The sequence below is a fragment of the Heteronotia binoei genome, chromosome 2 (assembly GCF_032191835.1).
Source record: "Heteronotia binoei isolate CCM8104 ecotype False Entrance Well chromosome 2, APGP_CSIRO_Hbin_v1, whole genome shotgun sequence".
NCBI classification, from domain to species: domain Eukaryota; kingdom Metazoa; phylum Chordata; class Lepidosauria; order Squamata; family Gekkonidae; genus Heteronotia; species Heteronotia binoei.
This window is the reverse complement of record NC_083224.1, coordinates 169,494,649-169,522,605: the sequence shown is the minus strand read 5'-3', so window position 1 is coordinate 169,522,605 and position 27,957 is coordinate 169,494,649. Positions and strand designations below refer to the sequence as shown.

The 27,957-nt window shown below is 43.3% G+C and overlaps 2 protein-coding genes across 2 annotated transcripts in view; one reads left to right on the top strand and one right to left on the bottom strand.

The window, feature by feature from the left end:
- COLGALT2 (collagen beta(1-O)galactosyltransferase 2) overlaps positions 1–686 on the bottom strand; it is an 87,855-nt gene extending 87,169 nt beyond the window's left edge. Inside the window, exon 1 of the mRNA XM_060232406.1 lies at positions 409–686. Within this exon, the coding sequence (XP_060088389.1) occupies positions 409–677 (269 nt within the window). The 5' untranslated portion in view covers positions 678–686. The remainder of the gene's footprint in view (positions 1–408) is intronic.
- A 1,655-nt stretch (positions 687–2,341) lies between these two features.
- TSEN15 (tRNA splicing endonuclease subunit 15) lies at positions 2,342–27,532 on the top strand. Its single transcript, XM_060232405.1, has 4 exons — positions 2,342–2,585; positions 18,771–18,852; positions 20,473–20,608; positions 27,159–27,532. The coding sequence occupies exons 1-4, from the start codon at positions 2,430–2,432 to the stop codon at positions 27,352–27,354; spliced, it is 570 nt and encodes a 189-aa protein (XP_060088388.1). The 5' UTR covers positions 2,342–2,429; the 3' UTR covers positions 27,355–27,532.
- Positions 27,533–27,957: the final 425 nt, after the last annotated feature.

Here is a 27,957-nt window from a genome sequence, read left to right as displayed (position 1 = left end):
GATATTCCTTCGCTCCCTCCCCCCCCCCCCCCGCATCCATCTCTTTTCTAGAGGATGCTGGATGATCCCGGCAGGGGTGGCCAAGAGTTTTCTTGCTCCTGCGCCTCTCTCGCAGCAGCTTGAGCTGCAGAGAGTTAACCGGGGACAAGCACTGGCTGCGTTCTGTGAAAACCTTCACCTGCCGATTTCTGGAGGCCAGGGTGATGTTAAAGGCTGACCAGCGAGCCAGATCTCCTTCTGAGTCAGTTGGCAACCCAGTAAGGGACTCCCACTGCTTGGAGACACGGATTCGCAGTTCCTCCATCCTGAGCCCCAAGCCTTGGAAACACCACCTCCCTTCAGACATGGGCTAACGTAGACCTGCCCCCTCCCCACACCCCCTCCCCCGGGCGCTTGGGGCTCATTTACCAGATGGCGATCCTGTTCTTGGGGTACCGCAGCCTCTCCACGCAGCCGAGGACATGGGGCAGGCAGTGGGCCGCGTTCCTGGCGAGGATGGCTAAGAAGACGGTGGGCTTTTGCAAGGCGGATTCCGGCAAAGGGTCCGGACTGAAAAACTCCTGCGCCTCCTCCTCCGTGCAGCGGCTCCTCTGCAGCCAGAAGGATAAAGAGACGTGGAGAAGCAGGAGCAGCCGGATCGAGGCGGGGGTGGACAGGAGATCGAGGGTCCCAGCCATGTTTCCCCGGAGCCCCCCAAGAATCCCGGGTGTTATTTCTCTCGGGGAGGGGCGGAGAGCGAGAAAAAGCGTCCTGCAGGCACGCAAAGCCAGCAGGGGTTGCAAGAGGACGGCTGAGCAGAAAGCTGCCTGCAGGCGTACCTGTAGAACAGGCTGAAAGGGAAGGAAAGGAGAGCGGGCTTGGAGGTTGCTGGTGAGACGCTCGGCTCGCATGCACGCGTCTTTTTTTTGCAGGCGGAGGCTGGTCCTTCTTTGCAAAAAAAAAAAAAAAGGCGGAGTGGTGGCGGCAAACTTGCCGCCAATCCCCCTTTCCCCCCATTCTTGGAGCAAATTAGAAGCAAAGGCTCGCTTTCTTTCTCTCTCTCTCTCCCCCCGCAGCCTTCATACGCAACTTTGCAATTTAAAAAAAATTAATCTGATGTATATGTGTTTGGAGGGGGGGGTACAAACTCACGCATCAGAGTAATAAGAACGGTCACACAAATTGGAAGTTGCAAGGCGGGTGGGCTTTCCGGCCAATGGCACTGTGTCTCCATGGTATGAGTATAGGACAGGGGTGGCCAAACTTGCTGAATGTAAGAGCCACATAGAATAAACATTAGCTGTTTGAGAGCTGCAAGACATGAATGTCAGATGTTTGAGAGAAAAGAGGGAGGAAGAAAGAAAATGTGGGAGGGAGGTGGAAAGAAAGCAACTTTAACTGTACATGCATTCTCCAAGCTGCCAGCCAATGGGACTGTTGAGAGTTTCAAGAGCCACACAATGTGTGTGAAAGCCACATGTGGCTCCCGAGCCACAGTTTGGCCACCCCTGGTAAAGGATCACTGTTCACGTGTAATAAGAAATGCAAGCAACATCTTTCATGTACGTGGTACATGTCTCTGCTGAGAAAAAGCCAAGGCGTTACAAATGAAACTGGTGCTGGTGCTTTGTGTGGGTGCACAGTGCATTGCATTCACTGTAACTTGTGAACTGGGAGGCGGTGAAACGCTAAACAAGGTGGTGGATGGAATACTTTTGAACAATTAAGTCCGTTAGCACCTTAAACCCAAAATTTTCGAAGTCAAAGCTTCCTTCTTCAGAGAAATACTTTTAAATGTTCATTTGCCACAAAACCCCCAGCATCCAAGAAAAAAAGTGGCGCCCAGCAGATAAAAGTTTTCCACCACTACCACTATATATAATGTTATGATTTAGCAAAAAAAAAAAATTGGTTTTGAGTAAGAAGGAGGTGTGGGGGGTAAATGCATAAATTTCTAACAACAAAACCAAACTCTTTACTGAAATAAAGTAGGAGCCAAGTGGCCTTTAAGAACAACAAAGTTTTATTCAGAACGTAAGCTTTCGTGTGCTCCAAGCACACTTCATCCGACGAAAAATCAAGTACAGTGAGCAGAGCTACATATAGCTGGTAGGCAGTTGTTTAGAATGCAAAATGGTACAATTGCCTACCAGCTATATGTAGCTCTGCCCACTGTACCTGATTCTTCGTCGGATGAAGTGTGCTTGGAGGACACGAAAGCTTACGTTCTGAATAAAACTTTGTTGGTCTTAAAGGCACACTTGACTCCTACTTTGTTCTCTGCTTCAGACCAACACGGTTGCCAAATTGCATCCTTTACTGAAACGTCATCGCGCTTTCGCGCTTTTCGGTGAAAGCGGAACCTTAAGAGTCTGACGGTATGTTTTTTAACCGAGCCAGAAATACTGTTACTCCGGCCGGATCGAAGCCGAAGTGCACACGAATACGGCATGGAAGAAGCCACGGCGGGGAGTAGTTCTGAGGTCGGAGCTGCCGAGAGCCGCGGCTTCTTCGTGGGGGACTCTGGTCCTTCTGCTGAGGAGCAGGACGCCCCGAAGCCTGGGAGATGGACGCTCCGAGAGGACTGGCTGGCCGCTCATCCTACGGTTGGTGATGATGATGTGCGACCGCGCGAGGAAGGGATTCTCTATCCCTGCGCTTTTCCTGGACGAAGCAGGGAAATCATTAGACCAGGGATGTCAAACATCTGGCCTAGGGGCCGAATCAGGCCCTCGGATGGCTCCTATCAGGCCCCCGAGCAACTGGTTGCTTACTTCTCCCTGTCGCTTCCTTCTGCATAACAGCTTGCTTAGCAAGGCTTGCTCAATGGGACAGGAGCTACAGAGCGAAAATTCTATTTTCTCCATTGGCTGAGGTTCCTCCCTTAGGGAGGAAGGGGGAAGGGAGAGCTTGCTTTGCCAGGCTCTCTCAATCATACGGCAGAGCTACTGAGCCAAGCTTCTCTTCCTTCCCCCATCCTGGTCCCTTGGGGAAGGAAGGAAAGAACCAGAGCTTCCTTTGCCCAGCTCCCTGGATCCCATGGGAGAAATACAAAGAAAGCACCTTTAAGACCAACAAGTGCTAATGTTTTAAGCATGTTTTATTCTAAAGGTTTTTTTAAAAAAAATTCTTTAATTGTATTTGCCTGTGTCCTTTAAAATATTTATATCTCTGCTACCTAATCTTAAATGGGAACACACACCCCGGGCCTGACATGGCCTGGCCCAACAAGGTCTCATTTATGTCAGATCTGGCCCTCATAACAAATGAGTTCGACACCCCTGCATTATGCCATATCATAACAACGATTTTGAAAGGTGAATTTTCATCTTTAGTTGGCAAAGAAATGTTGGCAGGAATCTATAGTTTGTATAGGACTACCCATCACTGCAAGCCTTTTTGAAAATGATGCTCTTCTGATTCTCTCTGTGCATGTGCAGAGGACAGTGCAGCTTTTATACGTTTTTTTAGTCTGCAACAAGAAGGCAAAGTAACAGCCTTTTTTAAAAAAAATTAAATGTTAGGAAACACTCCTAGATGGAAATATGAGTTTCCATAACTTGTGTCCCTGTTACCGTAACTGGGAATGTATTCCATGGCAGGTCCAGTAAGTATATTCCCTGAGCTGTAGTTTTTGGGTGTGATATAACAGAGAAAAGGAAATCCCAGTCCCTGCTGCCAAAACACCATTCTTTCCTAGCTCCCTCCACGTTGGGCTTGTGTTCCTCTCCTGCTGCCTTAATAAAAGTGAAGAAGTCATTGCTGTAGGGTTTGGCCCAGGTTGTTTAGCTTCCCCCTTTAACCTTGCTCTTGTTGGCCAGTGGGAATTCTTGCAATACTGCAACAAACCAATATGCCGCCTCAACATTTTAAAAAAATGTGTGCATTTGCTTACATATAGCTGACAGTGTTGATAATTGATTTTTTTAAATCAAATTTTTCCACCCTTGGCTCTTAGAAACAGGAGAGGAAATACTGCTCTTGCGTCTCTTTGAATTTGCATATCTTTGAATCTGGGTGAGCACAAAAGGACCACATAGTTGATGTGGCATGTGCAGCCATTTTTTCTTCATGTCTCATCACTGATATCACTTTCCTAGGGGCTATGCAAAAATTAACAAGAAACACAGCCCTTAACAGCCCCCAAAATTAACAAGAAACACAGCATGTAGACTTAGAAGAGGACTTGGGAGAGACAGCAGAACCAATGCATCCAGAAAACATAGAACTACCATGAAAGAAATGCCGGACTGGAGAGACGAGTTTTTAAAATAATGTCTTAAATACAAGAAAGAACCGTTTGGGGATTGATGGTGGAAGGGTGGTAGAGACATGCAGTAGAAAACCAAGCTCAGAAATATTTAGTGATTCTTGGTAAATCCAGATGGTATTGGTAAATCCAGATGTTGGTCTCAACTTGAAGCAATATAATGAAATTAAGACCTACAAAGTTGTATTCAAGGTATGAGTTTTCATGTGCATGCACACTTATTCAGATAAAATGAGATGGAGGAAAACCATTCAAACTGATAGATAGGGTTGAAAAGCAGATTAGCGCATAACATGATGACATTTTGAGACAAAACAGGAGCAACAAGCCAAGTCTGCAGGGTCAACTGTTGTGTGGATCCAATTAAGGGGGAACAAGGGGTGAAGCAATAACTACGTCACAATAAATATGTGACAATAGGAGATAGGTGTGTTAAGAGAATCTTTCCTAATTTTGGGAAGTTAACTAAGATTCCTTTATGATGCTCCACTCGTATCCCCTCAAGTGTGAAGCCAACAAGTGGCATTTTTTCCCTTTTAGGAAAAAATGTATATTTTGGGATGTATATATTTCAAATTTTATTGCATTATATTACAATCACTATGTGTTGTTCTAAATAATATACCAATATATTGTTCTTTAGAGGTGTTATGTCAGAAAAAATTCTGTTCCAATATATTGTATTGCATTACAAACAGAATTCCAGTATATTATGAGAGAGAGAGATGCATAAAAATACAGAGGATGTATAGTCCTTCTTGGTGAGAATGAGTTTAGCATATGTAATGAAATAAAAAACCAATATCCCTGTTAAGTCCTGGGGGGTGTTTGTTCCGAGTGTTGTAATAACTTGTAACTCAGCAATTTCCCTTTCCATTCTATTCCTGAAGTTCCTTTGCATAAAACAGCTACTTTGAGGTCACCCATTGAATGTTCTGGGAGGTTAAAGTTTTTTTCTACAGGTTTCTCAGTCTTGTGATTCCTTATGTCAGATTTGTGTCCATTTATCCTTTGTTGTGGGGTTTGTCCTGTCTGTCCTATGTAGAGAACCAAAGGGTGTTGCTGGCATTTAATGGCATATATACTGTTAGAAGCTGAGTAAGTGAATGAGCCTGAGACGGTGTAGCTGATGTTGTTAGGTCCAGTGATTGTGTTGTCTGGGTGTATGTGGCAGCAAAGTTGGCATCTGGGTTTGTTGCAAGCTCTAGTACCAGTGTCCGTGTTCAAATTAGATGTTGTATTATTGTGGGTGAGGAATTGTTTGAGATTGGGGGGGTTGTCTATATGGAAGAAAAGTTTGCCCCCTAATACGTGTGAAAAAGAGCTGTCATTGTCCAGTAGAGATTGTAAATCATTGATGATTCATTGGACTGTTTTGAGTTGTGTGTAGCCACTAGTGGTGTTTTATTGTTGTCTTTTTTAGGCCTGGCTTGTAACAGGCCTGGCTTGGATATCATTCTGGCTTTGTCAATCTGTTTCCTGACTTCACCAAAGAGATACTTAAGTTCCAAAAAGGTTTGTTGTAGATCCCTCAGGTGGGAATCTCTGTTTATAGGACTGGAGCAGATGAGGCTGTAGCATAGAGCTTGTGTGTATACCAAGGATGGCCAAACTTGCTTAATATAAGAGCCACATAGAATAAATGTCAGATATTTGAGAGCCACAAGACATGAACATCAGATGTTTGAGAGCTGCGAGGAAGGGAGGGAAGGAAGGAAGGAAAATAGATGGGGGAGGAGGGAGGTAGACCTGGAAAGAAAGCAACTGTAACTGTAAATGCATTCTCCAAGCCACTAGCTAGCTTGGCTTGGAAAAGTGATTTAAAGAGAGAAATGCCTTTTTCCAGCTAGCTGTTGGGGTGGTGGGGCCTTTGAGAGCCTCACAATATGTGTGAAAGAGCCACATGTGGCTTCCAAGCTGCAGTTTGGCCACCCCTGCTGTAAACAGTGGATCATTTGGTATGTTTAGGATGGTAGCTGGAGGCATGTAGGTATGTTTGTTGGTCAGTAGGTCTCTGGTATAAGGTGGTGTCTGTGCATCCATTGTGTATTCTTACAGTAGTGTCCAGAACCTTTATTTCTTGCATAAATTGGTTGGAATGGTTTTCTTCCATCTCATTTTATCTGAAGAAGTGTGCTTGCACACAAAAGCTCATGCCTTGATTAAAACTTTGTTGGTCTTAAAGGTGCCACTGAACTCTAATTTTATTGATTCTTGGTGTTATGAACACCCTTATCCTCCAGCTACAGGAAGTTGCAATCCTATGCAGAGTTGTTCCAATCTAAATCCAATGAGTTTAGACAGGAATAATTCTGCATAGGATTGCACTGTCTGTGTTTTGGGAGGAGTTATGCAGAATAATTATAATATATTCAGATAATTAAATATACTTTTATATTCCTGTCTTTGTAGCAGTCTCACAAAGGACAGTCTGCTGAATGTCCTAATGCAAACAGAGAGCTCAAAGGGGCCCAATGTTAAACAGTTTTTAAAATCTGCATGATTGAGAAAGAGAGCATTTAATGCTTCTCTAGTAAAAGCATGTTTTTTTTCATTTGTATCCTCAATTATGTTGAAAAGATCAGCCTAATTTACACATGCATGTACTCTGTCCATGTGTTTGGGCTCTGTACATATGGCAACCAGCCTATGATTGAATGCAACCAGAAATCACTTTGAGATAATGCAAGGGGAAATGCAAGTTCCTGGGGATGGTAATTATATTTCTGCAACCATGAACAAGAGAAACTAAGAAGAAAAAGCAAAAACAAATGAGAAAAGTAGGTATTTAAGAGAAAATGCTTAAATCTGGTCACATGTTAAAAGTATAACAGCTAAACACCTTTACATTCAGTTTCAATTTCAGTTGCCAAAAATCAATAAAATGTTTCCAGGTTGTTTGAAATGATGGTTTAAGCTGCCTTCCATCTTTTGGATGGATAGTTTCACTGAAAAAAAAATCAGATTTTGTTAATCTAATGTTTGATGCTTATATTTGCTGCAAGTTTCCAATTTTGTGCTATTAACATTTGGCTGCCAAAATAAGTTCGGAAGCCATGTTAATATGTTATTTTTTAAAGAAATTAAACCTAAAAGAATAACTTTAGGACTTCTTGGGTATTGGAGATTTAAGAGTTAAAAAACAAAAAGTTCTTCTATGAGCTGTTCATATATGCAGGTCATCCCTTGATGTTGCAGAGTTGTCCAAATGAGTTGTCCAAATGAGTTGTCCAAATGAGATTGATGGCTTCATAATTAATCTCTGACAAACAAGAATTGGATGCTATAGAGCAAGTTAATTTAATTCTCATTTATAAATTGCTATTTTGGATTTATCTGTTCTCCTGGTTGTACCTGCTGCTGAGAAATGTCTGTGGTTTGAAAACTCAACACTGACAAACTGTTTCCCAGATTTCTTTTCTTCTTAACATGCCAAAAAGTTCTACTTTCACAAACAAACAAACAAAAATGCTTTCAGTCAAAGTAAAGCTGTTCAACTGTGGTAGTTTTCCACTCTTAAAACATAGGGTGTCCTCAACTACCATGCTGTCCTGGAGTGAACCAAGTCTTAGACTAGATATCTAAGAACAATGATGCAGAGATCTTAAATAGTACTGAGAGTCTGTATAGTAGGAATAAAACAGAATCAGTAAAACCAATAAGAATTGCATAGAATTATTATTATTATTATTATTATTATTATTATTATTATTATTATTATTATTATTATTATTATTATTATTATTATTATTATTATTATTATTATTATTACAGGTTTATACCCCACCCTTCTCTCTGAATCAGAGACTTGGAGCGGCTTACAATCTCCTTTATCTTCTCCCCCCACAATAGACACCCCGTGAGGTGGGTGAGTCTGAGAGGGCTCTCACAGCAGCTGGCCTTTCAAGGACAACCTCTGTGATAGCTATGACTAATCGAAGGCCATTCCAGCAGGTGCAAGTGGAGGGGTGGGGAATCAAAACTGGTTCTCCCAGATAAGATAAGACTCCTAGTATCTAAATGACAACAAAAATGAGCCCTTTGCAGATGTTCGGTTTTAGTGCACCATCCATGAATGGGATGCTGGATTTTCCAGAGTATGCATTTGCATGTAGCAAAGTTGTACATGCATGGAAAAAATACAAGTGTTCCCCTATTGCATGGACTCTTATCTGCGAGAACCAGGTTTGATTCCCCACTCCTCCACTTGCACCTGCTGGAATGGCCTTGGGTTAGCCATAGCTATCGCAGAGATTGTCCTTGAAAGGGCAGCTGCTGTGAGAGCCCTCTCAGCCCCACCCACCTCACAGGGTGTCTGTTGTGAGGGGAGAAGATAAAGGAGATTGTAAGCCGCTCTGAGTCTCTGATTCAGAGAGAAGGGCAGGGTATAAATCTACAATTATTCTTCTTCTTCTCATGAAATAATTGCACATAGGAGGACTGCGGGCCTCATGCACTCCCATTACAAGTGATTGGGGTACCCAAACTGAACATCTGAAGTAAGCTATAGTGCCTAACAAATATCTTTGATGAAGCAGTTCCATGGTCAGTGTAACAATAGAAAAGGCATTCTCTCCAGAAGACACTTATGACAGGTTAAAAAATCCTCTGGGGGGGTGGCTGGCTCCTGGGGGGCTAGACACCACCCCATAGGAACTTTTCCCTTCTATCACAACAGCCATCTTACCTTCAGAAGGCAAGGACACCTTGAGAAGGCCTCTGGTGATTTTGACTGATGAACATGTTCATAAGATAAAAGGTAGACCTTCAGATACCCTCAATCCAGACCATTAGAGTGTTAAAAGACCATATCAGCACTTGAGCTGAGAAACATATTGAAAGCCAGCAAAGATTTTTGATAACCAGCAAAATATTTTACTGTGCCAAGTCCCTGTGAATAAACTGGCTGCCATATTCTGAACCAGCTGGCTATTCTGAAGACTTTGCAGAGAGACTCTCAGCATACAGTCCTGTGTATAGTCTATCCTTGATGTTATTAAAGCATAGGTATCTCTGGCTATAGCATCCTTTTTGAGGAGAGGCCACAGCTGATGTACTGATCTAAATTGGTGGAAGGCATTCTGAACTACAGAATCTCTTGCCCATCCATAAGCACTCCCCCCCCCAAAAAAAACCCCAAGAAGTGAAAGCTTTTTACAGTAATGAAAGCTCATCTAGCCTCAGTTCAGCTCCATCTCTATGGTCTGGCAAATTGTAAGGCAATATAAAAAGAGGTAAAGTTAGTCCCCTGTGCAAGCACCAGTCGTTTTTGACTCTGGGGTGATGTTGCTTTCACAACGTTTTCACGGCAGACTTTTTAATAATAATAATAATAAATTTTATTTGTACCCCGCCCTCCCCCGCCGAAGCAGGCTCAGGGCGGCTAACAACACAGTGACCAATGGTACATTAATAAATAAAACATTAATAAACAACATAGTAACCAATGGTGCATTAATTAAAACCATTACATTAAGAACATTAAATTAAGCATTAACTTAACCTTAAAAACCAGTAGAACATTAATTAAAACAAACTATGACATTATCATTGACGCTATTTTTTTTTACAGGGTGGTTTGCCATCGCCTTCCCCAGTCATCCACACTTTCCCCCCAGCAAGCTGGGTGCTCATTTTACCGACCTCAGAAGGATGAAAGGCTGAGTCAACCTTGAGCCGGCTACCTGAACCCAGCGTCCGCTGGGATCGAACTCGGGTCATGAGCAGAGGGCTCCAACTGCAGTACTGCAGCTTTACCACTCTGCGCCACAGGGCTCTTCCCAATGTACATTGGGACAAAAAATCCCAACTTCAAGTATAGGCTAATGGAGTTTGAACTTGCAAAGTCTGAGAGGGGAAAAGATCTTGGGGTCATAGTGGATAGCTCAAGGAAAGTGTCACCCCAAGAGTGCTGCAGTGTTGAAAAAAGCAAACTCTATATTAGGGATTATTAGGGAAAAGATTGAGATTATAACAGCCAATACTGTAATGCCCCTGTATAGACCTGTGGTGCAGCCTCATTTGGAATACTATGTACAGTTCTGGTAATTATCTCAAAAAAGGACATTGCAGAGCTAGAAAAAAGTACCGAGGAGGGTAACCAGGATGATTGGGGAGTTGGAGCACCTTCCGTATGAGGAAAGGCTGAAGAGTCTGGGACGTTCCAGTTTAGAAAATAGACAACTAAGGGAGACATAATAGAGATTTATAAAATTATGCATTGGGTGCAGAAAGCTGACAAAGAATTTTTCTCCCTCTCCCCAATAAGTCAGTCTTGTAAGGTTGCAAGGACAAGTTACAGGAGGGATAAATGTGAAGACCAATTTGAAGAGTCAAAATGAGGGGGGAATGGTCACTAATAATAAAATCTCCCAATGTAAAATCTTTGACATAAGGTTTCAATAAAGGAGAGATTAAAATTTAATCAATTATGCTACAGCCCCTTGGGGAGACAAAGGTGAATTCTCCTGAATTTGGGCAGCCAATCAAACCATTTAACCAAATTCTGTTGTATTGCATACAGAATTTGGCAAGACAGATGCCTGCTGAATTTAGAAGGCTATCCTTGGAGTATCTTGGATAGGAGAAAATGGGTGGAAGGGTGTCGTCTTGGTTAAAATCAAGAGCTTTAAAAAATATGCTACAGTCCTTCCCTACCGTAGCATTAAAGTCACCCACTAGAATTATTTCTATGGTTGAAAATTTCCTCTCTAATTTCTCCATGAGTGTGGCCGAGTGTTCCCGATATTGCAAAAGAGCTTATCTAGAGAGGGTGGTACATATAAATTCACAATAATTAAGGCGAATTTTTTGAGGAGGAGCTTGACAACCTGCACCATAGAGATGTTTGCCTGCAGAGTGATGTGTTCCAAGGAAAAATGTGAGGAGACAAGTGTAGACAATCCTGCTTGAAAACGACCCCTTGTATTATTCCTGAAGGCTGGGAGGGAATAGGACTTGTACCCTTCTAGTTGGATCTGATGTGGAGTTCAGGTTTCTTGGAGTAGTATAACATCAAACCCCTTAAGATATCTTATAAACTCAGCATCCTTGGCCTTATTCTGCCAGTTGGCCACATTCCAGGAGATGATCTTAATATCCACAATGGGGAAGGATTTGGATGGCGAGAGTATGAAAGGGGTGGTGAGTAAGTCTTCTCTAGCTAGTTGTTCAAGGATGCCATTGGTATCATGAAACTCAGATCCATTACCCAAGCCGCTCGAGATGTTCTTAATTAGTTGACTTGTATTTGGCCACCCGATCTCACTATTGCTGCTCAGAAGGGGGTTCTCAGCCATTACTGGAGATGTGTGAACTTCAGCTTGTGTTGATGACTCTAGGTTCTCCTTGAGATCCAATTTATCTTCTGTGGTGGAAATTAAATCAGTCTTCTCTTCAGGATTCACTTGTTGGGAGGGTGAGTGGTTTACTCCTGTTTTCCTTTGGTCTACCTCCATAGAAATGAGAGGAGTTAGAGGGGCTGATAAAGCTGAACCATTCTCAAGAGTGTTCGGCATCATGAGCAGATTAGATACTTGTTGCGTGTGATTACTTTTTGTTTTCAAAAGTTTGTCCCTCAACACTTTTAGTTTAGTTATGATTGCAAGTTGTTCCGTAGATGGGAGGGCTGTGAAAGAGTTAATTAGATTTTGTTCTGTGGAGTTCTCAAGAAGGAGATGCTCTGAAGCTGGGTTCAGGTAGAAAGGTGAATCAGGACCCTGAGCCAAGTCACTCTGGTCTCCAACTTTTGTCATTCCTGCCTTGAAATTGATGTCCTCTATCAAAGAGCCCTCTTTTTGCCAGTGGGGTAGCAGGGGGTTTATAAGAGAATTGTCAAAGACCCTAGCTGGAAAAATCCCCTTGGTGTGAAGGAAGTCTTCTGGGACTGCAGCAGACATGGGATCCTGGAACTGCTGAAAGTGAGCAAGATTCTTTGAGCCTGATTTGGGCTGGTAAGAGATTCCACCATAATTGAGTCAATTGGTGGTAATTCCCCCCCTTAGAAGGGCTTCTAGATGGTAAGTAGCCCATCGAATTGTGTTCCATAAGAACTTCTGTCCTTTGTAAGGCCAGACAGTTAAACACACTTTAGAAGGTTGCAGCTTTAATTTTAATTGGGCTCCCTCCTCACACTGCTGCTGTACCAAGTTCTTCTTCAGGCTCTTCACCTCTTCACTTGTTAATTTTCCAGGGTTTGTTTTAGCTTTGGTATTTAGCAAGAATTTCTGAGACAAGTGGTCAATTTTATTTTCATTTTGTCTAAGTCTCTCAAAAATAGATTCAACAGTCTTAGCAATTAGCTGTATATGATCACTTGTAGCAAGTTCGAAGTCTGTCAAATTCTTGTGTAAAATTCTGAGCATGTCAAAATGTGTCCCGTATGCAGTTATCTGCTTAGAAACTGGCATGTCTTTAATGGTTACTATTGCATGGGTTATGACCTTCAAATTCTGGCTACGCTTGCACTACAACTCTAAACCGGGGAGCTATATCTCTCAAATGCTCTCTGAATTTAATCTGTCAAATTGGTCAGCACATATTGAAAGAAAAATCAAAGCAATGGGTTTATCCCTAGAACTATTGTCCATGCTGTCCTTCACTACCGCAGTCCAACAAATTAAAAACAGGTTGCAAGATATTGAGTGCCAAGACCTATACAGTCTGACTAAGAAAACTTGTTCCCCACTGAGTTTTGAGATCTCTCTTAGTACTGGGAAAATGGCCTCATATCTATCCGTCTTGCAGGTGCCATAGCAGCGTAGAGCTTTTTCCCTTGCCAGATGCAACGCCATGCCCTCTGCCATTCTTTATGGCAGATTTAACAAGACAGCCTACTCAGTCAGATACTGTCTCTGTAAGCAAAAATGTGTGGAGTCAGTTACTCATATTCTTCTTAATTGTAATTTGTATACAGATCTTTATTGTAATTTGTATTTACATCCTCTTTTAGTTAGCCTGGTTGATTGTTCTGATGCACTTAAGGTCTATAGTCTTTTGAACGATATTTCATCTAGTGTCACTGAGAAAGTGGCTAAGTGTCTTTATTCTGTTTTAAAGGCATGTAAGAGGATCTCTTAGAAACAGTGGGCGTTTTTGCACTTACCTTAAGCCAGAGCGATGTCCCTCTTCACCGCGCAGCGTCTGCACGGTTTTCGCACTAATTGCTGCGGAGCACCTGGAAGAGCTGCAAAGTCCCACGGCTTTTGCGGCGCAAATGTAAATCGGTTTTTGGCGGTTTACATTTGCGCCGCAAAAGCCGCGGGACTTTGCGGCTCTTCCAGGTGCTCCGCAGCAATTAGTGCGAAAACCGTGCAGACGCTGCACGGTGAAGAGGGACGTCGCTCCGGCTTAAGGTAAGTGCAAAAACGCCCAGTGTATTTTTATGCTTTTCCTGATGTATATGTATGCAATCGTTCCATTTTATCATTTTTAACCAATTTGCTCTGATATATATATCTATATCTATATATTTTATGCCAATAAAGGCTAACTTGACTTGACTTGAACTCAAGGGCATCCAGTGAAGCTGATGAGTAGTAGGTTCAGGACGAACCAAAGGAAATATTATTTTATTCAGCGAGTGATTAAAATGTGGAATTCACTGCCAGAGGATGTAGTGATGGCCTCAAGAATAAACAGCCAGTCAGTCACCTTTATTGGTATGTAAGGAATAAACAGCTTTAAAAGGGGATTGGATAGATTCATGGATAAATCAAAGGCTCCTAGCCATGGTGACTGAGGGGAACCCCCACATTCAGAGGCACCCTGAATCTCAGAGCCAGGAGGCAACATCAAGGGAAGACCTGGGCATCGATGCCCTATTGTTGGCTGTCCAGAGGAACTGGTTGGCCAATAGATAATCTGTTGGTTCTTTTTATATTCTTATATACCCATCAACAGCGCTGCTATATTGTCTGGATTCAGCTTCAGTTTATTAGCCCTCATTCATTCCATTACCAAAACTAGGGCAACTATTCAGAATATCTGATGAATATTGGATGAAAAAAGAGCAATAGATTTCCATCTCACCTTCATATTGAAGAAACCTCAGACCAAACCGCTAGATGACCTCTCCAAAGGTTTTCATATAGATCTTAAATACCACAGAATCCTGTAGAAATTCTGTAGCACAGCTCCTAGATTGGTGCCTGGATCTCTGTGCTCCAATGCATGAGGGTGAAAAGACTAAAACTGAATCCAGACAAGATGGCAGTGATGCTGTTTGGGGACACTGTTCTTCTGAAGCCAAATGATTTGCTTGCAATTGGTGGGGGACAGATTTCTCTATCAAATCAAGTTAAGTGCTTAGTAGTTCCAATAGTACTGATATGCAGCGGCGGGGGGGTTAGTAGATTAATATCTGAGGCACAGATTACACCCAACAGCAGTGTGGACCAGTTGTTCTTCATGATAACCCTGAGTTCCCTTCATGCTGATCTAGTACCTCAAGTGAAAGATCAGTGGCTGACAAGATTCTCTAATGCTGGCTGTTTCTCTTGATAAGTTAAATGTTTGAGGTTTTTTATTTACATTTCTAAGTTTATTTATTACAGGTGCTTTTAAGGTTCTAGAGTTTTCAGTTCGATTTGGATGAACTGTGGAATGGATTTTCATTGCTGCCATTTATGTTTTGGAGGGTGTTCTTATCTTAGTTTTAATTAATGTTCTTTTCCATTATGGTGCAGTTTTACATAGGCTAGCAATGAGGCCTGGCATGTCTGGCCAGCACCCCATTTTTACCTGTTGCAATGTATGGAACACGCGCGCATACTCCCAGCATTCTTGGAAAAGAAGTGACGGAGACACAGATTCCTTGGCAGACATATCCATAAGGGAGGGATTCCCTCAGTATGGAAAGCTTAAAAATGAGTGATGTACATGAACAGAGTGATGGATAAAGACAACTAGACTGAATTTAGTGAACTTTCAGTCAGTGGCCTGGTTTAGTCATAGCACAAACCCATGATTTATTTTTACAATGGTTAAATTTGTGGAACCATTGTTAAGGTTGCAGATGACTAATGAAATCCTAATTTGCATCAATAAATGGTATGAGGACGGAATAAGACAGGATTAAGACAAGATGTCTACATTCACACATCCTGCAAAAATATTGTGAAGACTGTCTCTAGTTAATAAATCAACTCTAGACCATGGTTTCAGTTTAGGGTTGCCACATACAACTCAGAAAATATCTGGGGACTTTGGGGGTGGAACCAGGAGACTTTCCCATTCCCTAAAACAAATAAAAATTCAGCAGTCTAAATTTCTTCATCCCCCAGCAGCTGCACTTCCACTAAATGAAAGTGAACACACCCCCACACACTCACAAAGCTGCCAAAATAAATGCACTTTGCAAGCACACACTCCTGTAATTTCATTGGGGCAATTTACTCATGGGAATTGCTGAGTGTAACCATCTGCTGTATTTCAACCAACTTCTTCAGACTAACAGTAAAATGAAACACAATCAGCTTAGGGGGTGGAGTTTTCATCCATCCCATAATCAGGTTCTAGTTAACTCCATTTTACTATACACATGTCTTCCAAAATGAATTCAAAACAAACAGAGGAACTGTACTGTCTTTACTTTCTCACAGCTTCACACAGTCACTGGGAAGAGCCATGTGGCTCTGCCTGCTCACTCCCTGCCCCCATCCGGCTTTCCTCCTATTGAGATTTAAAGGCACACACACCTTCCAAAACTCAAGGCACATGGTGGCTGTTGGGGCAGGGCTTCCCCCACTGGCCAGGTATATGGCTGGAGGTGGGGAGGAGCCTGAAAAACCAGGGGATCCCCCACCAGGACCTATATTAGTTCATGATTTGATTGACCCTAATTATATTATGTTAGTATGTTTACATATTTAATGATTGGATGTTCACCACCTTGGGTGGAAGACAGTGTAGAAATGTTAAATAAAAATCAAATATATATCTAATCATGGTTAGGAGAGTAGCCCATGTGACCTGTGTCATAATAGAAGTTTGACAAAATTAATGCTAAGATAACAAGCGATTGATGATTGATAGATATTTCAATCTATCAGGGGCATGCACACACATATACACATATGCGGGGCTTTTTTGAGCAGGAACTCACGGAAACTCAGTTCTGACTGGCTTGGAATCAGGGGGTGTGGCCTAATATGCAAATATGTTCATGCTGGGCTTTTTCTACAAAAAAGCCTTATGTGAAACAATGGTGCTGTCAGGGGGTGTGGCCTGATATGCAAATGAGTCCATGCAGGGCTTTTTCAGCGATGAAAAGAGAGTAGTCTTTCTCAGGTCTACTCATAAGCATGTCTCATTTTATTAAATTGGGTTACAGGAAACTGTTTATGGCTGTGATCACACACACTAACTAAATAATGCACTTTCAATGCACTTTCCAACTGGATGTTACTGTGTGAACTGGCAAAATCCAGTTGGAAAGTGGTTTGAAAGTGCATTATTTTGTGTGTGTGATCACCGACTATGTCAGGAAGACCAATCAGGCCAGGGACCATGGGAGGGGTAGCTGGACGATGCCCCGTCCCCCTCCAATGGCCAGGGGATTCTGGCAACCCTAAATGAATAGCATTAATTAAACCATGATTTTGTGTGATGTCTGAATCGAGCCATTCTCTTAAATTCGCGATGAAATTAATCTTACAAAATTCTACTGATTGGGAATGGCGCAGCATTCTGGATTAGGACACAAATGGTCTATAAAGTCTCAGAAAGATGTACAACAGATAAAAAGAGCTGGTAACTGCAGTCCCTTTGAACAGACTCATGTCTTATCAGAGTAGGCGTGCGCAAGCTTTTAAAGTTTTGCAGAGCTCTCCACAATAGTTGTCTGTCTGCACCAGGGCCATGCTCACATATCTTTATCAGGATGTGGCACTCACTTCATGAGCTAATGTGATTTTTTTACAGTAATAACCCTCTTAGGAGTTTGGCATGTTGAAATAGAGCTTCTTTTGCCAGTTGCGTAATCTAAACAGTCAGGAGTCAGAAAAAACATTCGCTCGTTTGAGCCTATAAAAGGCTAACTCAAGTGTTTAGCTTTTTGGCTCTTAATTCTCAATACACAGAAGGTATCAGACTCTGTAAAGCAGCTAACGCATTATACTGTGCCAGGCATAAGAGAAACTCAGTATTCATCCAGCATGGCGTAGTGGGGAAGAGCGACGGCCTCAGATCTGACTTGATCAACTGGGTTCGATTCCCCGTCTCCCACCCACGAAACCTGCTGGGTGATCCCGGGCCAGTCACGTTCTCTCAGCCCCACCTACCTCCCAGGGTGCTTCTTGTGGGGAGAGGAGAGGGAGGTGATTGCAACCCACTTTGATGCTCCTATCGGCAGCGAAAAGCGGGGAACAAGTGCTGACCCTTCTGCTAAAAAGAAATGTTGCTGTTAGCCGCCCTGAGCCCATCAGGGGAGGGCGGGATATACACTTGATTAAAAAAAAATAATAATAAAATCCCTAGCAGCAAGGGTGGAATTCTAGCAGGAGCTCCTTTGCATATTAGGCCACGCACCCATGATGTAGCTAATCCTCCAAGAGCTTACAAGGCTCTTTTCTGTAAGCTCTTGGAGGATTGGCTACATCAGGGTTGTGTGGCCTAATATGCAAAGGAGCTCCTGCTAGAATTCCACCCCTGCCTAACAGTATTGCTGTTGGACGTTTCTACCACACTAGCTATGAGTTTTGGGGTCTTCAGGGCTTAAACTAGAACCTCATGGGAGCGATTGGTCTAGAAAAGTGTGTGCTCAAGCATAGGAGCTTCCTTTAGGCACAGAAGGGATGGGGGGGGCGGTGGGATGTAGCATTATCAGCCACTGTCATTAGCAAGCAGTATGAAGTTTCTGAGTTGGCCAGACTTGGCACAATGGTCAGAATCCTGGTCATCTCCCATTGCTTGGTCAACAGAGCGGCAATCGTTTGCCTCTTGCACTGGGGGCTGATTTCTGCTCAAGCCATGGCTCCAGCTACAGTTCTCATCCCCATTCTGGCTCCAGCATAGATTTCAGCGTCTTGGCTGGAAAACATTCATTCAAGTCTGGATTTGAGTATGGCTTCCCACACCCCCATCCTATAGTCAAGTCCTCTACGAAACACAGAAATGAAATAGTCTCTTTTCCCAAAAGACTGATAATGAAACTTGAGCAATGAATTTTGTAGACTGGTTTTCTCTCCCTGCCCTCCCCAATACACCCACATGGACTCTTTAAAATGCTTCTTTAGGAGGGCAATTTTACTGACTAAAAAAAAAAAAAAAAACAACCTATAAGTCTTTTTATAGGCTGTATCTAGCAGTAAATCCTTTAACAGGCTGGGTATTTTGTTTTACTCTTTCAAAAGCATTTGTGCATGTTGTGCTTTGTTTGGGTTTCTGCCAGAAGTCGCTGGAGTCCATGGGAAAACACTTCCATATGCTGTGGATAACATTCCGCTTGTGTTTTATTGCACGCAATGTGATTTCTCCCACACTTCCTCCAGGGGATCCAAGGCTTGCTTTTTGTGTGTTCCAGCTCACAAGGATGATGTCATTGGACGTCGCTGACAGTGGCCGTGTGTATGCCGCTTTCTTGGTATACTTGGACCTCTTAGAAGGTAAGCGAATGAAGGTCCTTTTCCAGGATGGTCTGTGAAATAAAAACAAACTGCTAAAACACTTTGTTCTGGAATAAGAAGAGGGTCAAGAATGCCCTTCTCATGCTTTAAGGAAACACATGTGCATCTTGATCCTATAAACTGTTGAGGAGTGCGATCCTGCCCTCACGTCTGCAACCTCTGCAGTACTGGATTTGGAGCGTTTGTGCACACTGAACTCAGCAGTAGAATGCAACCTGTTAGTCCCTTGTGTGTTAGATGGGCGCTGGTGAGAGGCTGGTGAAATCCTGATTACCTGTGTTCTTTGCAGGTTCAGCCAGATCTGTGTAGCTTCTTTTTGTTTTAACTAGAATGGGTATTGCAGCTTGAAGTAATTGGCTGTTAAAGAGAAGAAGACGACGACTGTAGAGTTATACCCTGGCCCTTCTCTCTGAATCAAAGTCTCAAAACGGTCACAATCTCTTTTATCTTCCTCCCTCACAACAAACACCCTGTGAGGTGGGTGGGGCTGAGAGAGCTCTCAAAGCAGCTGCCCTTTCAAGGAAAACCTCTGCGAGAGCTATGGCTGTCCCAAAGCCATTCTAGCAGCTGCAAGTAGAGGAGTGGGGAATCAAACCTGGTTCTCCCAGATAAAAGTCTGCATACTTAATCACTGCCGGGACTTTTTAAGCAGAAAAAGTCCAGCAAGAGCTCATTTGCATATCAGGCCACACCCCCTGACATCACCATTGTCTTGCACAGGGGTTTTTTGTAGAGAAAGCCCAGCAAGAACTCATTTGCAAATTAGGCCACACCCCCTTATACCGAACCAGCCAGAACTGCGTTCCTGTGCATTCCTGCTCCAAAAAAGCCCTGATCACTACACCAAAAATATCACATGCGCAGCTGGTATTGGTCAACCCACTCCTTGCTTCCTCTTATTACGGGATATAAATTGAAATAAACTTGAAACTTGAAAGTTTAGCATCTAATGTAACTAATCCCCCCACATAAATGCAATGCATTTCTCAGACATATGAGCGCATGAAGCTACCTTATACTGAATCAGATCCTTGGTCCATCAAAGTCAGTCTACTCACACTGGCAGCAGCTCTCCCAGCTCAGGTCTATCACATCACCTGCTGCCAGATCCTTTTAACTGGAGATGCTGGTGATTGAACCTGGGAGCTTCTGCATGCTAAGCAGATGCTCTACCACTGTGCCATGGCCCCTCCCCATATGCCATCTATGCACAAATAGCCATTACAGCATCCCCACCTGCAGCTGAGATGTTTCATAAGTTAAAATAGTGGACTGTGGCTAGGTAGAATCTGGCCTGAGTCCCTACTATAAAATTGATAGACTGAGAGTGGACTGGCCATTGTCTCGCAACCTAACCTGCTTTAGAAGGTTGTCGTGAAGATAGACAGGGATAGTGTAGTGTGACCCCTGAGCTTTTTGGGAGGAAAGAGAAAAGTGTACTAGTAAAGACAGATCCTGAAGGTATGTAACATCATGGCCTTCAAATATAAGATTGTTCATTAAAAAGTTGTGTGAGTGAAGATAGATCCTTAAATTGCACATCTAATTGCTGTTTATTTATTCATGCTATTTTTGTCCGGTCTCTGACATACTGCTCAGCTAGAAATTGGCATGAGGTCTCCTACATTGGACTAGCAGAATTCCAGTTTGTATGTCTTCACGGGCGCGAGAGAGAAACGGATGATTTACAAGTGGTGGTGCCAACGCCGGTCCATGTGTCATTCAGCCATGAAAGGTGAGCAAATATACATGGAGCATTTCCGTTTGAATTTGCAGCCCGACAAAACCTAGGATGTCCGTGTTCAGAACTGTTTGTATATTGCAGGGAGTTACAAAAGCCAGAAGGGTTGTGGATGAGATTTCCAGTGGCAGTGGGCATGACTTCAGTGGTCTGCAAAGCTTCTGCAAAAGAAGATAACATGTTTTGAACAGTTAATACACATTTTAGAAAGCAACTTTGGGTTTGAATTTTGTATATGAAAAGACAAGACTCATTCTTGGGAGCTAGATGGAGCTGCATGCATATTACTTGCATCCTCCAGGCACTTCACTGGCTGCACATCAGTCACTGGGCTCCATTTAAGGAATTAGCTATCACATGCAAAGTCATTCTTTTTTTTCTTTTTTTTAATAAATAGTCTTTATTTGTTATTCTGTTTAGTCCATTACAACAAATATTTGTATTTCCAACACGCCCTTCTTCCCCCCCCCCACCCTTTACTCCTAGTCTCTTCCCCCCAGCCATGGGCACAAAGTCTTAGTCTTCCACTGAATGTCCGTCCTTCCTTCTATCGCTGTCCATTCTAGGTAGGTCTTCCATCTGGTCGTAATTTCCTTGGTTTTCACATCCCAAGTTGTCTCCATGCAAAGTCATTCATAGCCTCGGACCCTCATATCTGTGAGACCACCTCTCCCTCTAGGTTCCACCATGACAGCTTCACTCATCAGAGCAGGGTCTTCTAAAGTTTAAAACAATAAAAAGGTAGTCCCCTGTGCAAGCACCAGTCGTTTCCAACACTGGGGTGACGTCACATCACAAAGTTTTCATGGCAGACTTTTTATAGGGTGGTTTGCCATTGCCTTCCCCAGTCATCTACACTTTCCCCCCAGCAAGCTGGGTCCTCATTTGACCGACCTTGGAAGGATGGAAGGCTGAGTCAACCATGAGCCGGCTACCTGAACCCAGCCTCCACCGAGATCAAACTCGGGTCATGAGCAGAGAGTTTGACTGCAGTACTGCAGCTTTACCACTCTGTGCCATGGGGCTCTCTTCTGTAGGTACCAGCATGCAAATGGGCAAATTTAATAACCACCTTCTCCATAGTGGTTCCCACTTTGTGGAACAGCTTGCCAGAGGAGGTCAGAAAGACTCCCACTTTCTTGACTTTCTGCAAACTATGCAAAATGGAAAATCCGCTTTCCTCCCCAATAGGGATCAAAAGTACAATAAATAAATAAATAAAAACAATAAAAAAACAAACAGGAGACAGGAAGAAGCGTCTCAGCAGACCAGGTCTTCTTCTCATTCTATATTAACAGACCTTCCTTGAAACCCTGATTTCAGCAGACCAGGTCTTCTTCTCATTCTATATTAACAGACCTTCCTTGAAACCCTGATTTCTCTAGGTTTTGACCCTTAGGATAAGAGCTGTGAAGGATAAGAACTCTTTGGCTTTTGCCCTTCTGTTCACGCTTCTGGGCACACCCAAGCTTCAAGTTAACTAGAAGAAACAAACTCAGCCAAATTTTTCTGTAGCGTTGTTAGCTAGCTACCAAGATCTTCTCTGCTTCCTACTTCTGTAATGCAGATGCAGAATTATGAAACAGACACAACTCTGAACCAGTGTTCCCTCTAAGCAGATTTTTGACCTCTAGCTCACACATGTTTGTCTTAACTCAGGAAAAATAGCCCCAGAGCAAAGTAATTTATGCAGTAGCTCTCAGTGTTAATGCCAGTAGCTCACAACTTTTATGCCAGTAGTTCACAAAGTAGAATTTTTATTCACTCCATGGCTTAGAGGGAACATTGCTCTGGACTCTGCCCTTACACTCTCCATATCTCCTCCAGTAGTTTCTATTTCCATGTTGGTGGTCGCTGTAAGTGGCCATGTGAGCAAGTGTGCTGTGCTGCCCCCTTAGGCTAGGCTCCTGCAAACCTGTGTAGAAACCCGTTTTTATTACTGGGAAAGGAAAGGTTCCCTGTGCAAGCACCAGTCGTTTCTGACTCTGGGGTGACGCTGCTTTCACAACGTCTTCACGGAGGTTTATTACTGAGCGGTATTACTGGAGGGTGTTATATAATGTATGCATCTTCTGCTCTCTCCCTTGAGCTATTCATTCACGTCATCTTTCCATAAATCGGCACGGTGGGGACGCTGTTTGCTCTGTCTCTGGCATCCGAGTGAAAGAGATGCATTCTTGGAATGGGTGAATGAATTACATTGATGGAAAGTCCGGTTTGTGACCAGCCTTTCCTATTGAGCAAATATGCAATGTGTGATTTCTCTCAAGCCGGCTCTGTCTGAGTTTGGTTCCTAGCTGCCAAGTGACTTCAGTGAAGAGCTGGTGCCAGTTCTCTTGTGTGGCTACGGAAGGGCTTCTGCATATCATGAAGTACACGGCACTGGCCTACAGCAGAATCCAGTTTTTGGATCCAGAATTTAAATTCAGAATTTGGATTTGTGGTGTGTGAGAGCACTTTTTCAAAACTGAAAAATCACAGCCCTGTTGTGACTTTACAGTACAAATGGAAGCTTGAATGCTCCCTTAGATGGTGAAATCTCGTAAATTTTGAGTGCATCCAAGCTATCTAAAAGTAAACTTATCTGTGGAAAGCTCTCCTACCAGCTCTCCTGACCATCTCCTTGACATGCTAGCTTTTTAGATGGCAGGGTTTTTTGAACAATGGCAAAGCATTTAAAGGTAATTAATAGTCAGCCCTGTGGCGCAGAGTGTTAAAGCTGCAGTACTGCAGTCCTAAGCTCTGCTCAGAACCTGAGTTCAATCCTGGCGGAAGCTGGGTTCAGGTAGCTGGCTCAAGGTTGACTCAACTTTCCATCCTTCCGAGGTCGGTAAAATGAGTACCCAGCTTTCTGGGGGGAAAGTGTAGATGACTAGGGAAAGCAATGGCAAACCACCCCATTAAAATGTCTGCCATGAAAATGTCGTGATGCGACATCACCCCAGAGTCAGAAATGACCGGTGCTTGCACAGGGGACTACCTTTACCTTTAAAGCATTTAAATATCTTTTAATTTTTTTTACTACTTATGAGCTGATTTGGTCAACTTCAGAGTGGCATACAAGTAAAAACACATGATTGTACTTTAAGTTAACTCAAATCACTGATCCAGTCATCTTGGTATAATCTTTTCTATTAAAACAGTGCCTCTCCAGGGTCTCAGACAGAGAAAGATCATTCCTGACATCTGCTTTCTGAGATCTTTTTAGCTACAGAGGCCAGATCTGAACCCGGGTCATTCTGTAGGCAAAGCCTTTGCCCTGTCATTCTGAGTTACAGACCCTCCCATTAAAAGGAGTTATAAAAATAAGTAGATAGCGTCTGGCCTTGGAAAGCATATGGGGGTCACCGTAAATTGGCTGCCAATTCATACACACATAAATTCATAAATTGGCACTTCACACACACACACAACTTTACTGTAGCAGCATTTATTAGAGGAGGGAGAAAATATGCAGTCCCCTCCTTTTTTTGTGAAATGGTACATTCTGCAGAAGGGTGTACCCAAAGTAATACTCCTGAATATGTAGATCAATACTTTATTTTCCAGCTTTGTAAGGCAAGGTGCATTTGAAAAGTGTAAGCAGTGTGGTAGATCCTATCCTACCTCCTATCACTCTATTGGCAAAGTTGGAAGCCTTCCTTCAGCTTAAGTGGCTTATACTCCCAAAGAAGAGTGCTGTAAGTTGGAGGAGGGCTTCTTGGAGGAAGATTGGACTTTAAATTTTTCAAGAGATGGTGCTTTTGGGCCTTTCATGGCTATCTGTCCTTCTGGTTTCCTGCCTCTTTAGAATCTCTGTCTCTGGAAAGGAAACAAACTCCCAACTTGGTCAGGCCATTGGCGGGCACTCCAAACCAGAGGCACCTTCAGTCACATTCCCCATGTGAGGGGAGGGAAAATTATGGCAGCAAGCTGTGTCTCTACCCATTGGAAGCAGTGACATGGGATGGATTGGCTCCATAAAGGAAGCCACATCCACCAGTTTGCAAGACTTGTGTGAGGATGTTAACAATAGGACATTTTGAAGGACATTAATTCATAGAGACGCCGTAAATGGAAGTGAATTGACAGTACTCAACACACACACAGAGTCTGGGATTATAAACATGTTTGTGTGACTGCTTTGCGTGCAAACAAATAATTTAAATGTTCATGTTCTTTAGTCTGGTATAGAAGAAGGTATGGTACAGAAGAAGTCTGGTACAGAAGAAGGTATTCTACAGGAGGATTTTTCTTGCACTGCCATCCAGGGCTTTTTTAGTTGAAAAGGCCCAGCAGGAACTCATTTGCATATTAGGCCACACACCCTGGCACCACCATTGTTTCACACCTGGCTTTTCTGTGCAAAAAAGCCAAGGAGGAACTCATTTGCATATTAGGCCACACCCCTTGATGCCAAGCCAGCAAGAACTGTGTTCCTGCTTTTAAAAAGTCCTTCTGCCATCCATTTTCTGCACTTCAGTGACAGCTCAAATAATTGAAAAAAACAATCACAATTGAACTCTTTTAAAAGTCAGATTCTTCTAGTTCTTCACTCGTGTATTGGCTTGTGCTGGCTCTCAGAATCCCAGAGGAGGAAAGGTTGAAAAAATATGGGTCACATGGAGAGAGAGAGAGTGAGTACCTGTCTCTCTGTCCTTCTCTCAGCGGTATTTCCTTTCTTGGGCCCCGTAGTGCTTTTGAAGTAGAAAAGCCTCTTGGCATGCGTGCGTTGTGCGATCAGCTTGACACGCGGTTTGTCAATATACCCATTCACGGCAGATGTGCAGCACACAATGCTTCTGTGTGATTACTGAAGAAGAGCTTCGCAGTCGGGTCCTGCTCTCTGTTTCCTCCACAGATAACTTGTACAGAAGCAGAGGTGATTGGGAATTCTGCCCGCTAGCCCCGGCGGTGCTCCTTCGAGGCAGCCGAAGCTCTGGTTCAGATTTCTCTTCATTCCAGAGATGCGTGCCCTTAAAGAATAGTCTCTAAACCATATCATGCACAGAATGCGTATGTGGCAGCCAGATGGCATATTTGTATTTCTAAGGAAGTACCCACTCTGTCCTTGGCTACATTTGCTAAACTGGCCTAAATTGGAGGGGGGAATGGTCTAGGTTGGTCCTAAGAGGGACGGCAAAATGGGCAGGGTTCGGTCACTCAGTGGCAGAGAAGGTTTCTCTTTAGTATCGTTCCCCCATTGCCCTGTGCTTTCTTCCTCTGACCTGGTCATCTATACCCTGCCAGTCAGTCCTCAAATGCCCTCAAGAATGTGGATTTTCCTCTTCCCACCAAAGAGGTCATAACTTTGGCTCTTCTTCATCTTCTGATATGTCTCTGCCCTACTATCAGGTCCCATGCTGCCCCTGGGTCTGAGAAATTTTGAAGATCCTATTCTAAAGCACACCTGCAACACTGGTACCCACAGGAGGCCAGAGTTTGTGTTATCTGTAGATTGAGAGTGTGAAGACCTAACTCAGATATAGCCAAGATAAGTCCTGTACTCTGACCTGCTCATGCTGTAAGCATGTTGGATTAGAGGTAGAACAGTTCCAGAAAGTGGAGGGAGGATACATACATAATGTAATGAGAGACAGTGTGGTGTAGTGGTTAGAGTGTCTGACTAGGATCCCATGGAAGCTTGCTGGGTGACCTTGGGCCAGCCCATTCATGGCCACGCAACAAGCTTCAGTAATAGAGTGGGAATTTAAATTAAGGTCTCCCAGATCCTGTTCCAGTACCATTATAAGCCAGTTTGGTGTAGTGGTTAAGAGCAGCTGATCTGGAGGACTGGGTTTGATTCCCCACTCCTTCCCATGGATCCCATGGAAGCCAGCTAGGTGACCTTGGGCCAGCCACAGCTTTCTCAGAATTGTTCTCTCAAGAGCAGTTCTGGAAAGAGCTCTTTTAGCCCCACCTACCTCACAGGGTGTCTGTTGTGGGGAGGAGAAGGGAAGGAGATTGTAAGCCACTCTGAGTGAAAGGTGGCTTATAGATCCAGTCTCCTCTTCTTCATTACCCCACAGTTGGGCCTCTAGTGAGGGATTCCCTGCTCCCGATTCTCACTGCCCACTGCCACTCAAGAGTGGCTGTCAGAGAAAAGTAAAAGAAAACAGTTTCATGTTCTTCCTAAAGGTGACCAAGGGCAGCTTTAGGAATCACCAGAAGTTTTATGGTTTCACCACGGAGTTTCTAGCAATTTTTAGAACTAATCTTTGTAACTTCTGTTTTTCTTTTTTTAAAAAATCAGAAGTGATGTAGTGCTGCATGCAGTTCTGTGGCCTCCATAGGCCTCACCCACCCACATGTTGCTAGACGTTACTTGGCAAAACTACACCACAGTGGTTCGACCATTCCTTACAATAATACAGCTTTTAAAGACGCAATAGCCTAGAGGTGCCGCTCCTCAAGTTGGCAATCCACTTTTGCATTTGTTTGATAGCAGCAGTGTACATTTGTTCTCTTTATTAGGTTGACTTCGAGTGGAATTTAAACAAAAGTTGCGCGATCTTGAAACATGATGGCTGACTCTTTTGTTGTTGTGGTTGTCGTTTTCTTTCAGGCTGAGGCAGATCATGAAGAGAACATGCACAGTGCTCAATTCCCCACTGTCTATAACGCTGGCTATAGTTGAATCAGACTCAACAATAGTCTACTATAAGCTGACGGACGGTTTTGTCATGCCCGACCCTCCTGACGGTACTGAAGACGTGGACAATAAACAGTGGAGGAAAAAAAGAAAGAGGCTTTTGAGATGAGAGAGCCCCAGCGAGTCTGAAAATGTATTATATACGTGAATGGGAAAAAAGGTGCATTGGGTTTCAACATCTGCTTTGCAAATCCTTGCTAAGTCTTGCGAACTGGCAAGACATCGGAAATGCATATTTTGCAATAAAAAAACCGGGGCATCAAAGAGGTCACGGACCAGTTCAAGAATCTGTCCTCTCCTCCTCATTAAGTCTAGGCGGGTGAGGTTGTGTTTGCAGACAAATTATTGAAGCAGACGGAATTTGCTAGCCTTTGTTCTTGGCTCCATAATTGTCCCCTAGGTACCAAGCAGTACTTAATTTTATAAAGACGTCTGCTTCTTTTAGCAGATTTCCCCCATGCGTTTTATTTTAAATCATTCTTAGCACCTGTTTTTGGGGGGTGTTGGACAATGTTTGCTAGGGTTTGTACTCAGAAGCAGACACGCCACTCCCTTCCCTTCCCTTTTTAGTACAGATGTGCTGCAGCTGGGAAAAAAGATGACATCACTCTTCTGCCCCTGAAGCTCCAAAAAGCACAGTCTAACCCAGTGGGTCAAAGCTGAATTTATTAATCATTACAGTGCCTTTATATAGCACATTTTAAATGTTCAG

What these genes read in the sequence shown, in the direction of transcription:
- TSEN15 (XM_060232405.1), top strand. Translation starts at nt 2,430, where the DNA reads ATGGAAGAAGCCACGGCGGGGAGTAGTTCTGAGGTCGGAGCTGCCGAG. An exon ending in ATACTTGGACCTCTTAGAAG is followed by an intron (nt 18,853 to 20,472) that starts GTAAGCGAATGA and finishes CATACTGCTCAG; the next exon opens with CTAGAAATTGGCATGAGGTC. An exon ending in GTGTCATTCAGCCATGAAAG is followed by an intron (nt 20,609 to 27,158) that starts GTGAGCAAATAT and finishes GTTTTCTTTCAG; the next exon opens with GCTGAGGCAGATCATGAAGA.